We start from the raw sequence: 13,680 nt of genomic DNA, 5'->3' as shown, positions 1-13,680 counted from the left end.
AGTTTTTATGCCACCTACATACAAAATGCCGCCATGCTATGCATCACGCCTCCTGATATCCTAATTTCACCGTGTAGTAGATGTTTAGTCGGGAAGTAGTGCGCAGAAAGTTGAAGATCTCACCGCAAAATGTTTTATTTTATAAGGTTTACTTGGAAACAGAAAAGTTGTCCGGCGGTGTTTACATATTATGTTCCCCCGAGAACAGTCTGAATGCCCCATAAATGATTGAATAGATCTGGAGAAATAATCAAAGCCCACCCTGATGTAATCCAGTGTAGGTGACATTCAGGCTTACAGCCGTCCACAGTGAGAGGCAGCCGCTTCTTCTTCTCTGCCTCCATTTGTAATCTTATGTCATTTTTTCTCGCCTGGTAGCGTTACAGTAAAAACAATATTGGAAGGTCAGAATCCTCTGACCTCTAGACAGGCACAATCCTTTTCTCCAGCCATCGTGGATCTTGTTCGACGCGAGACATTGTGTAGCCCAGAAATACAATCTGAGGCAGCATATGGGAAAAGGTCACCTCCCGAAGTAACAGGTTTTCACAGAAAGATAAAGAAAAATGCACGGTGACTCGGGTACAGAAGGAGGATGGACGCTGAAAAAGAAAGACAACAGTTAGTCTGAGTAACAACTCTAAGCACGCTTACCATCTCCTTGGTGGCAGGCTGAATGGTCTAAGTGGTAATTTCGGGATAAATGCTCTCAGATGACGATGGCAGTGCATTTCAGCTGTGACTGGGTTTGAAGCCTGGTATTTTGTTTGCAAATGGGGAACATGTGGGAAGTTCTGGGAACATCACAGTCAGGTTGAGAGATTACGTGAAAAGGAAAAAACATCCCACGCCGCGTTAACATCAACCACCATTCATGGACGAGTGGAACAGGCATGGATCAAATAGTATTTAGAAGCAGTTCCGGGTGTTTGATTAAGACTTAATCGCAAAGCTGCTGAGAGCAACTTTTACTGAAGAACTGAGAGAACTCGTTTAACAAGGCAGAGTGGAAGTTGATGTTAAATAAAATGTAAATTAATACACAGAAGCATCTAAAACAAACTAAAAGATGTACATAGCAAGATTAAATAGATGTAATTTCTTCATCTTTCAGTAAAATACCATCAACGTGATATTTTTCCTGCTAACATGTAATCAGTCAGGCAGCAACATAACACGTACACGACAAGATGAAGACTTATGAAAACAGTTTAAAAGATAGCATTAAAAAGAGGCTAAACAAGATACATTTCTAAAATTCATGTGGAAAATACTCCAATTTTAGGCCCATTGACAGCAACAAAAAGCGATTGAAAACATGTACATCTTAAGATTTTTCTTAAAGATATCAGTGGAGTAGAAATGTTTCAGTGGATAATTGATGGATACATATGGGTAAATGGATATATTCATTTCTGTTGGTGATCCTTTATTGTGCAGTTAATAAAATGCTGAACAAGTTGTTGGCTGAAACCCATAGTTTTGTTGCACGTTAATTTCACCTGCAGTCAAGTATGTTTTTGAACGCTTGTGGTTTTCTCGGTGCTTCTCCAAACTCAGACAATTAAAGAAGAACTCTGGCTTATTTCAACCTGGCCTGTTTCCCATTGATGTGGCAATTGTGGCTGTACTGGCTCAGATTTGTACATGAATCATTTTGATGTTTGTTTTCGAGTCTGACTGAAAGTAAATACAGAAATTAGCCTCCTGGAATGAACATTTTTCAGACTTTTATGGCTTTTATTTTATTTTACATATGGAGAGCTCAGTGTTCATTCCCGTTTCTCTCTTTTTTTCCCAGTTGATTTTGGGGAGGCGAAACACGGTTTGTTTATCAAAGCTGCAGATTGATTGGTTGTAGTTGCAGCACCAGTTTTCTTCCTCAGTTGGCAGCAGATCAGTGAGCGCAGAAACTCCACCAGTTTCTTGTAGTATGTTGTTTTTTTGGACATCCTGTTGTCTTCCTGCCTCCGTCCCATCGGTGAACAGCAACTTCACACATAAACAACTCAGCGTAGCAGATAAATATTGCGTTGACCAGGTCAGTTAGCAACTATCCTCAGATAAAGGTTCCTAATGCAGTTGCAAAATGTGCATCCCAGGTAGCTAATTTTTACTCCGCCAAAGAACGCGCAAGAGTTATGTGATGATCGGCGTACGTTTGTCTGTCTGTGTGCAACATTACTCAAAAAATAAAATATGAAGGGAAAATATGGAGGGGAAACTTCAGGAATTTGTTTCAGTCTTGAAGTTGTCACTATTCCCTCATGTCAGCTGCTATCGGCCATGATTCAAGACAATAAAATATGCAGAAATGTGAGTTAAATGTTTGTAGAAGCTAATCAGAAAAGGTGTTTCCAATCACATTAACTCTTTTTTGAAAAAGTCAACCTCAAGCGAGAGTAGAAGCATTTTAGCAAAATTAGGAACTTCCACTTTTTATTTCGCCAACAAACTCTGCGGAGTTATGTGACGATCGGCGCATGTCTGTCTGTCTCTCTGTTAGCAACATTACTCAAAAACGGACCAACGGATTTGGACGAAATTTTCAGAGAAGGTCAGAAATTAAACAAGGACCAACTGATTCTATTTAGACAGTGATGCAGCTTATAGTCTGGATACACGGATTTGTTAAAGATTTCTGTGTCATGCAAGATAGCAGCACAGCGTCACTGTAACTATAACAACAAGTGAACACTACTTCAGCTGCCTGTTGACGATCACATGATTGCGAATCCTCTGCGGACTTATCGAGACTTATCCGTCTGAAATCATACGACGACTGAGCATCCTTGGCGGAATACTGCGCTCTTTCAGTGCTTTTCTTGTTTCACTTAACTTCACTCAGACTGAAAACAAAAAGTTCAAATCCTCTTTGTTTGGAACGCTGCAGAAAACTCATGCTAACAGGACCCGCTAAACACTAATCATAAGCTTTCTTGTGTGACTTCCACAAACCTCTTCAACGGAAATGAAGAGTGCGAGGTTAGCATGACCTACAGAGCCACAATAGCCACATTCATGGGAATTACATCAAGCCAAAATAAACCAGATTTCTCTTCTAAGTGCCTGAGGATGTTTTGTGAATATGGCCTCTGAAGCTTAGAATTTTAATTCTATGCTTTCGAGATCACAGATATCTTCATTTTGCTTCTTACCCACAGGCACAACTGAAGGAGACAAGTATAAACATCTCTATCCTTTGCGAGACATGTTTGAGGCAGATAAGTGCAGCGCAATATCTCATTTACATGATTACAGTCACAGCTTGATTGATTTGCTTGTCACTAAAAACCTTAGTGCAAATTAAGATGTAAGAAAAAAAAACTTAAGAGTCAAGTGACACTCATAAATATCAGCATGAGCGAGACATTCCACTCCACAGTTTGTTTCTCATAGGCAGCGTTTCGGAGGGAAATTCTTAAAATCACACTGCAATTTTAAATAAATCACATCTATGTTTAGGAGAAGTAAATGAAAGGCAGAGGAGATCTTATTCGGGATATTGCTTCCCTCTGGGAACACATAAATGAGTTGAAATAGTCCGAGCTCCCTGGCACCGTTGTTTTATGAAGCAAACTCTGCCCATGTGGTGCTGTAAGCAGGTTAAGGCAAACAGAATTTATTGCAAACACTTTTTGAATGATGTCTGGAGTGGAGAGGGAAAAAAGCCCTCAGCACCACATGTTTACAGCACGCTTGAGTGTTTTTACGAAGTCAATCTGTTTCTTAACAAATGCACTTAGTATTAAATATTCACTCGTGCCTCGACTGTATATACTTTCAACAGCGTGATCAGCGTCATGTATCCTGTTGCTGCGTGCTTGCAGCAACAGCCCAGTTTACACACAGGAATAATTAAAGGGGTGTAAAGTGATCTATGTCCTCAACTTGTAGAAATTACAACAACATGGCAGAGCTTTTCCTCTCCTGTGTCTCCGGCACACCGCGCTGCACTCAGCACTCCTCCAACTTAGAGCTAAGAAAAATATAGAAACAGTCACATTTTAAGGAGGTGATATGTCACCTTGTGTGGAGCTGTAATACTGTAGAGCTTAGCAATATGGCTGAAAGCAAGTAATATTAGCAAGATTAATAAGAAGATGGAATGACTACTGTTGCTGCTACGACTGAGAAATGATTTATGCATTGCAAAATGGACAAAATGAATTTGTATGAATAATGAAAGTAGCAGCTGGTTTGTCTCCGCTGTCTTCTCTAAACTTGTCTCCAACCGTTTCGTATTGTTGCTGAAGGGTGGAAAAGTCACAGATAATGAAATGCAAATAATGTCGAGCTACGCAGAGTCTTGCTGATATAAGTTGATGCCACACTGCCTGGTGACAGTGTTGTTTGTTTTGTGGTTACTGAGAAATTAAATATTTCATTTTCAGTTATGCGTTACAACAGAATGTACAACAAGCATAAGAGGCATAAATCACTGTACTGGACAGATAGTAATGCTGATCTCATTCTGATGTTACATAAACTACTCAGACATTCAAGTTTATCTAGAGTAGAGCAGAAGTGTCTGTATCATGAAGCCCAAATTAAAAATGAAATGTGTCATGGTGGTAGGACAGACAACGATCAGTGGATCCTTATTGTCATGAATGTTTGATGTACAAAGTTTCATACAATCCATCCAATTTACAGTTTAAACCTTCATTCATTTTTGTTTCTTTTGGCGCTATTTCCTCCCTTGTTTACATGAGGTGATTCTGCACAGTGGTGGCCAAAGTGGTAAAGTTGATGCTCATGTGGCTGACTGGTTTACACATAAGTCACACGTGCATTAATTTTATAGCTTACTGCCACCACTGATATAGTTTTACTTCTAATTCATTCTTCTAATTCAACATTCAGGGTTTACATTAAATCTCCAAGTGGTGGTGGCACTTTCGTAGTGTTTTTGCATTTTCATGTAGACGCAGATTTAAAAAACTCAGCTTTAAACTTGTTTATATGTAAACTATACCTCAGTCAATCAATTAATCAGCCAAGCAGTCAAACTTTGCAAATACAGGGCCCTCAGTTCACAATGTCCTCGACCTACAGCGTTTTGTTGTTCGTATTTATAGGTGGGTCCTCGGTTTACAACATACGCCGTTTCGTTGTTACGTCTGAAGTGGTTATGTGGAAGTAGTTGGGAAGCGAAGCGGACAAATACGTCATCATGCTGCGCTATAAGACAACTTTATTAATATTCTCCAGTTTCACACCACCTTAGATTGTGTGGTATTCATTGCTTTTCCAAAGAACTGATCCATATCGTGATCCAAGTAACGCTTTTGTTTACATTTTCGCCAGAGTTCCGACTTACAGCGAAAGTCAGCTTACGTCAATCCATAGGAATGAAACTCCAAGTCCAGGACACCCTTTATAGTAGTTTTAAAACCAATGGAATGCAGTAGTTCAAAGTGCTTTACAAGCAACTAACACAACATAGGATAATAGATTTGATTCTGCTGTATCACTGTATTTATTAATACTGCTGTTTTTGGCTTGAGAACAAGGTTCACCACTGTTGAAGCTGAAATACCTGCTGGTTGTTCATGCATAGCTCTACTATCTTTAGCTGAGATGTTGGAAATACCAGTGAGATGAGACTTTAACAGGTCTCAGCACCTGACAAAGACATTGAATAATCACTTAAAATGGTCATTTAATGCTGTATGATACTAGAATGATTGCTTGTAAAATTCAGTCGATTATGATTCTAACCCTAAAACCATGCGTGAAGAAGTAGAGGAATTTTGGTTTAAGATGCAGAACCAAGCACTTGCATTTCTATTTGGTATTAACTAAATGTTTACTCTGTTCTTACATTTCAAAGTGTTAACATGCAGCTTTAACTTTAACAGTGCCAATTTGTGTTTTTATGTTATTTTTTGCAATTATTATTATTATTATATTATTCTCATAATTTCACTTGCAATGTTTCAATATCATGTGTGATATTACCTCAGTATTATTACTTTTTTCTTTTCTATTCCAGTCACATTTTAGTTTATTTATTTTCAGCAATGTATAGTTCTTACATCTTATTGCTTATCTACTAGGCACTGCATCTCTGTGTGTCATTTTGTTTTTCTGGCACAAGAAATTCCTTCAGGATTAATAAAATTTCATCTTGTCTCCTCCTGACAGCTTGAGAAACAACTCTCTCTGAATCTGTCTGAATCACGTCTTTCTCTCGTCTCTCCTCAGCTCTCAGGAGCCAGGACACCGGAGGGACGGAGGCTGAAGGAGACGATGAGGATGAACGGGAGGACGTCTCCAGCACGGCGGGGCCTCAGCTGCCGGGCGGCGTCACCGAGAGATCTAACAGCACGACTAACGGACATTCCTCCCAGATCCTCTACGTGATCACGTCCAGCCCCGGTAAACCGGAGCACAACATGCCAGGTCAGTGGCCTGGACGCGGCGAGACCACCGGCCACAGCGCTAGTATGTCACCTCCCATGATACTCTGCACCTACTGCACTTTTCTCACCTCTGCAGGGACGCTGTGGGAGGTTTCTCAGCTACAATTCCCACATAGCATGACCTGGTTTCTCTTAAAGTACTAAAATCATCTGTTGTCCCACAGTGACTCGCTCTGATCATACATGGAAGTAATGCTACGTGACGCGTGTTTGTTTCCTGTCAGTGACTCAGAAGTGAAGTTACTTTGGGTCTCCCTGCTGATCGCAGTCTTGTCAAAGCCACGCAGGGTGGACTTGACGTGTTTTTCCTCTGCTTTCCACTTCCTTCAAATATTATTCTCTCCGAGTCCCCAAATGTTTTCTCCACCATCTGATGCAGTTCTCATCCCGAAGAGAACAGATGTGCGCCGATAATGTATCAACATTTCTTGACAATTTGCTGGCTGAACACTGCTAGCAGGTGTGCCAGCAGTGCTCGAACAATTCCTCGCTCGCTAATCTCTTCAGTCTGCTTCGGTTTGTTTCCATTACCGTGATGTGGTTTCTGATGTCTTGTTACTGTGCTGCTCCCTCCCTGCAGTGTGGACCATCTACGCTCTGGCTGCTCTGCTCATACTGACCGTCATAGCCATGGTGGCGAAGCTGCTGCTGCACGTCACCGTCAAGTAAGTAGGAGGATGTCGGAGGTGTGCGCCGTCGACCAAAACGTCAGATTTTAAAGGTTTTATCTGCCGTGCGCTTCATTCACGCTGCTCTGGATGAAGAGGAAACAGCAGAGTAATATTCACACATTTGAAGGCAGAATGTGTGGAAGTTTTTAAGGGAAAAATGAGAAAATGGCATCAAAAATTAATGCATTTTTTTCGTGTAACACTGCTTTATAATTGCTATGTGTTGCTGTCTATCACAAATTCTCAATGGAAATTCACATTCTGCTTGTCACAGCCACACAGGCAAGAGAAGAATTTTTTTTAAAAAAGGGAAAGAAAACAAGTTAAAATTCTGAATATTAGTTGAAACATTTTCAGCCAAAAAGTGTAATCCATTTTCTTTCATTGAAAACAAAATGATAAAACGGATAGGATAAGATGAACTTTATTGATCCCCAAGTGGAGAAATTTACATGTTGCAGTCATTGGATAGAGGTAATGCATGGAAGAAGCAAGACGAGAAATACAAAAAAGTATTACAAAAGTAAAATTGAAACAAAATCGAAAATGAGAACTGGTAAAATAAAAGTTAAATAAAATAAACAATAAAGCTAAAAACAATAAGATATCTACATATGGACAAGTACATAAATAAAATTATTGTATGTTGTATTGTGTATATATGTACATGTATCATGATAAGTACAGCTATGATATTTGTATGTGTAGGTATGAGATGCTAAATTTACATACAATTTATTGTATACAGAAACGTTTTGGGATTTTTTTTGGTGCCATCCAAACTTACCTTCCAAAAATATTGTAGAGGCTTCAATATATTTGTCACGTTGTCCCAAATTAAATGTTTTTTTTCAAAATGGAATACAAATTGTGTAAAATTAAGCACAATATTTGGCAACATTGTAGGATTTCGCGATATAATGCCATTAACAGTGGTGAATAAAGTGAGGTGAACATATTAAGCAAAGATAACACCTATTAAGACATCCTTTGTGCAGAATAAATTCAAAAATTTGGGGTCACCCAGACAATTGAATGTTTTCCATGAAAACTCGCACTTTTATTTATGTACTAACATAACTGCACAAGAGTTTTCTAATCATCAATGAGCCTTTCAACAGCATTAGCTAACACAATGTAGCATTAGAACACAGGAGTGATGGTTGCTGGAAATGTTCCTCTGTACGCCTATGGAGATATTCCATTAAAAATCATCTGTTTCCAGCTAGAATAGTCATTTACCACATTAGCAATGTCTAGACTATATTTCTGATTCATTTAATGTTATCTTCATTGAAAAAAAAAAAGCTTTTCTTTCAAAAAGTGGGACATTTCTAAGTGACCACAACCTTTTGAACAGTCATGTACATGTGGAATATTACATTTTTCCCCTCACTTCTCTCCCTGTCATGTTCAACTGTTTTGCTTTTTTTTTAACTTCCTCTTTCCCTGTCTTCCACGTTTGTCCTCTCAGGTCCCCGAACATCCCAACGGTCAGCGGTTCGGACAGCTGCAGTCAGAGCACAGCGTCCTCTGAGCCGTGGATCATCCTGTACCGACCCTCCACCATCTCCCTGTTCAAGAAGAAGCTAAAGAACCACCACGGCGACCTCAGCCCTCTGGTGGGCAACTAGCGCTCCCGTCGCGCTCCACCTTTTAAGCCAAACGTTTCCACCACCCCGCAGCTACTCCGTACAGGGGCCGTCGGATCGCAGGCCCTCAGACAATGAAAAACTCTGTGCGGCGCTACGCTAACAAGCACTATAAACTGAGCGGCTAATCACAACTGACCGAGTGTACTGCTACTAATCGGCATGTGTGGCGCAGCGGCGAGGCCCTTCCCGTCCTGCTCGGCAGCAGAAGGAGCAGGCAGGGCTGTCGGGGAGCGCCGGTGTGGGATAGGAGAGCAAAAGATTGGACGGAGGAAGATCTGCAGTTCTACTAGCAAACATACAAGGACGCTTTTTAACATGCAGAAAGCCATTTGCATCACCCACGGATGTCCCCACCAATCAACATACCTCCAAAAAACACAAAAAAATACCCTCCACACTGCAGCGAAAAACAGCCCGGAGCAGAATAACGACTGGCTCTGTTCAGTGGCAACCTTCATCAGCATCAAGGAGAGGATGAAGAAGTGGAATCTTTGATAAACACACACATATATGCTGTAACAGTTTTGTAAAACTCTTCTAACTGCCTCATACGGATGACGAACACTCGCAGCCAAAATCCTCCCAAAGAGTTGTATATTTATTTGTCTTTTTTTTTCAAATCTGTATGCAAAGTGTGAAACATTTTGTCTTTTTTTTTCTTCTCTTTTTTGTTTTGAGATGTGTTTAACGTGACAGCTAGCTTTCTGTAGGAGACGCGAAACAAAAAAACGTCACACGGAAAGTAGATAACCGCAGCACTTTGGAGATGAATCGCTCACCGCAAAAGATCGGAGCGGGAAAAGAGAAGCTCCCACTTGTTCACTCGTGGATTCGGGTGGAGAAGTGACTCTGTGTGGCGGGGTGGAGGTGCAGGAGGGGACTTGGGTGGCGCAGATTGCACACTAACTGCCATTTAGGGAGGCTCGGGGAAGATCTGAGGGCTTTTTTTGCTCGGTTGTGAGTGGGAGTCTTTCCGGTTTGATGGTTGTTCAAGTGCCTTAAGGATCTCCTCTTCCCTTGTCTCAGATTCCTCACATCTGTTTCCCTCACAAAGTCGACTGGGGTTCCTCACAAAGGTCTGCATTTCTTCACAATCATTGCAGATATGAAGAGTTTCATTTCAATACAAGACTTGTATGTACAAAAAAACTGAAAAAAGAAGTGGTCCGTTCTTGTACAGTGATTGAAAGCATTCATCTTTTTGAAAACGCCCAGTAGTTCACAACTGAACACGTCTCCACTGGATCTTTTACATTTTTGATACATGATGGACATTAGATGTTTTGATTAGCTCCCCCCCAAAAATGACCACATTTGGATTAGAACTCTTCATATAATGACAGACAAGGCTTTAAAAGAAATGTTTGTTTCTAATTCGTGTGCTCTTATGTGTAGTCTTGGACATTTACTGAACATATTGTTCACATTAAGTTGTCTTTTGATTACGAGGGGGGGAGGGGATGAATGCTGTTGTATATTATGTAATTCAGTGTGGAAATAACGATATTTATGACTGCTCTTTCATTTTGTTTCTCGGCAAAACACTTGAGAGACCTGTCAAAGTATTTTTCTTTATTTTTTTTTCTTTCTCATCAACTTAGCTCAAAGGTGGAATGCGTTTTTTTTTAAACAGCAGCCGACGCTCAAGCTTTTACTTGTCACATAGATTTCAGGCCAAAAGGTTGACTGAGAACAACACCCAGACAGAGATGCAACCAAAAAAAGCAGTCAGTGGTGCTACTCTAACTGACAGCAGGTTTGCAGCTGTAACAGTTTTCTGTGCGCTGCTGTGACATTTTCACTACTTGTGAAAGGTCAAAATCTACTATTGCACCATCGGCATAGTAATTGGCTTTTCCTGGTGTGGGACTGGATGTTTGAGGAGGTTTTTCTGGAGTCCCCGATTATTTTCTCACTGGCAGGATAAATAAGGAAAACTCTGATGCACTTCATTCCGCTTCTGCTTTCAAGATGAACCAGTACTTATTCAGTTTCCAGACGTAATGTACTTGTGCCGCAACCTGAGCACTTGAAACTAAAGGTCACATTTTACGCATCGTGCAGCAGGGACATTCAAAGCCAAAAGATTTATGCTTTTCAAGAATTCAGACCGGCTTTTGATAAACGATGAAGAACTATTGTTTCCCAAGTTTGCAAAAGAAAAAGTGACTCTGTGCTATATTCTGCCTGTCTGCTCAACTGTAACTCATGTTAATTATTGCAAGGCAAGAGCACATGCCCCTGGGTCTGTGATGTTCAGAGCAGACCATGCGTAGAGAAAAAAAAAACGAAAAAAGAGAGAGCATAGATGTGAGAGCGATGGGAAATTAATGTGCGTTCAAATCAAACACAAGCTAACGAAATCTGACAGTCAAAATCTAACAAGGGCATATTTGTTTGGATAGCCTGGTGAATTATGCAAACTCCCATTTTCTGTCCCGTCCTCCAGTCAATCGGAAAATTCCACGCTATCTTCCGAGCGGCGGAAAATGTCTTTTTTTCCCCAAACTGTAGTCGATGTGAATGTCCCGTAGAGCTCGATGGCATGAAAGCACCACCAGAAGCCCTGTGGGAAAGTGTCACGAGGGGGCCAAAACATTGTTTTCATGGAATTGTAAATAGCAAAAATAGTGAAAATCTTAATTTATACAGTAAATTATTGTTATTTTGTATGTGAATGGGATATAATCTATCTTTTGTATAAGTGAAGTATCTTTGTAGTTTTATTTAATGTGTCCTGGTTGCAAAATAAACACTGTATGCATGTTTCTTAAGCCCGTGTTGTGCTTTTTCTTTTGTTTTCCATTTTACCTTCAAGCTCGATATTAAAAATCTGCCGAGTCGCTGAGAAGCACAAATATCACATCAGGCTCTTTCTCTTTCCATTTGAAATCTGTTCGTGCTCTGTGTGCAAAAACCCACAGCTGCAGTGTGACTTTCTAAAAAAAATCTTTGCATGGTGGGACATCTGCACCACCTTCTTGTTTTGTTTTTTCCTCTTTCTGTAAAGCTAAATATCTATCAGATATGTGAAATGACTCCCAGATTGAGGGAGGGAGGGCTCCGCAGTGCCATGTGTAACCCATTGGCTCCCCTCTGTTCTGAGGTCAAGCATGCAACCTGCACATTTCAGAGGAAACAGCAGGAGTCCAGCTTTACGACTGGAACACCGGGAACAAAACAAACACGGTGGGACGTGTAACAAGCTGGAACGCTCAGGATGTTTGCAGTGATGGTTTCTTAATTCATGAAAGGTGTTTTTCGGGGCCGGCTTTGATAGAAGTCTGAGCAAAAATAATCCTCTGAAGTGTTTCACAATGAGCGCCAATGGAGGTGCAAATGCAGCAAAGCGGACTCATGGTTTGGCATGAAGACGTTTCCTTTAACTCTCTTGGTTTTCTGACGTTACCTGTGAAGCAAAACATTTGTGCACAAGTTCACAAATGTTGCATTAAATCTATTAATGCTCCCAAAAGTTCAAAGTCATCTGGAGATAAGCAACAAACAAAGCTGCAAGATGTTTAGAGATACATGGGACAACAATCTGTGCATGATCTGCTTGCTCCCTCTACTGGTGATGTGATGTTTAGCTACTTTGAGAATCAATTCATAGATTTGAGGACGTTTTTAAAGTAGAAAAGTCTAAATTCTCTTACTCCAGCTTCTTAGTTATGAATATTTTCTAGTTTCTTTCCTCTTCCATGACAGTAAACTGAAGATCTTTTGGTTGTGAAAGAATTCACTTCACTTCATTTTGGGTTCTGGGAAAGACTGATGGGCATTTTTCACCTTCTTCAAGTAACTAATGGATTATTTAAATAAATGAGCTTCAGTTTAATCATAAGTGATGATAATAATTAGTTGCAGTTTGGTTTTCAATGTGCCCAGAACCTTTTAAAGGACAGTCTGAGGGAATTATCTGCAAACAAAATATTCAACTGACTGGATGACAGTTATTCCATGATTTGTTGCAGCTTTTTATCATTTTATTATATCTGATTGTGTGATTTCCTTTAAGAAAATTCCAGTGAACGGTTGTGAGATGACTCTTTTAGTATCCTGGTAATGATACGTTTTGCTTTTTTGCTTGCCAGGTTAGTAAGATGATCTTTCTCAGTCGCAAACAAACAGAAATGTTGCCAAAAGTGTCGAGTGAATGCTTCAATTTAAAATGTTTTGCTCTAATTGTGCAGCTGTAACATTAATCCTGCACTGTGCCTTATCGTGGCTCCTCTGGGTCCCTGTGAAAATGCCTCAACCCCCTCCGGTCAACCTTCCCATAGCCGAGGAAAAGAGACCAGAGTTAGAAGATCCCCCTGAACCCGAGTCAACCAGTAATTAAGGCAACAATGGGACAATAGGAGGCCGTGTCTGGTTACTGTAAGAGCAAGAAAGTGAGAAGAATGGAAGACAATGGCCGCCACTTTCTGCGCTCAGGCTACTGAAGTCATGCAGATTCAGAGCCTGTTAGAGGGGAAAAGGAGCTGCTCTCCCTCTGTGAATCTGAAAAAGATCTCTGTGAATGAGGTTTACTGGCCATGCAGGAACTTGCCTGAGTTGATCCGCCTCGATCTGCAATATTGTCTCTGACCCTGTTGCAATTAAAGCACTCTTATGCCCTTCAGTGGTTTTGATTGCAAGTGTCGGCCTGTTTAATGCTGGAGATTTCCCTTCTATTATAGCGGCTTTATGCTGCTGAAAGCTGTTTATATACACTGGATTTCACCCCAGCCTTCAGGGCAGCCGATTGGTGCTAAAAATAATCAAGAGGCATTTGGATAATGAAGTCATTAACCCTGCAAAAAAATGTGAATTCACAGATTCCAGCTTCTCAGAGATCTGATGCTGGCCTTTGTAAACCGGATGAACCTCAGCTGGTTGGACATTAGTTGTGCAATTGGTGGATCAGTTCCAGCTCATATGATG

General features: G+C 40.6%; 1 protein-coding gene across 2 annotated transcripts in view; it reads left to right on the top strand.

The window, feature by feature from the left end:
• kremen1 (kringle containing transmembrane protein 1) overlaps positions 1–11,528 on the top strand; it is a 68,049-nt gene extending 56,521 nt beyond the window's left edge. Inside the window, exons 7-9 of one of the 2 annotated variants that reach the window (XM_022207131.2) lie at positions 6,211–6,450; positions 7,009–7,093; positions 8,574–11,528. In XM_022207131.2, coding sequence (XP_022062823.1) covers positions 6,211–6,450; positions 7,009–7,093; positions 8,574–8,733 — 485 coding nt within the window. In that variant the 3' untranslated portion in view covers positions 8,734–11,528. The remainder of the gene's footprint in view (positions 1–6,210; positions 6,451–7,008; positions 7,094–8,573) is intronic. The other variant, XM_022207132.2, reaches the window with a different exon arrangement.
• Positions 11,529–13,680: the final 2,152 nt, after the last annotated feature.

This window comes from Acanthochromis polyacanthus, chromosome 7 (genome assembly GCF_021347895.1).
Source record: "Acanthochromis polyacanthus isolate Apoly-LR-REF ecotype Palm Island chromosome 7, KAUST_Apoly_ChrSc, whole genome shotgun sequence".
Lineage (NCBI taxonomy): Eukaryota > Metazoa > Chordata > Actinopteri > Pomacentridae > Acanthochromis > Acanthochromis polyacanthus.
This window is presented reverse-complemented; position numbering and strand designations above follow the sequence as displayed.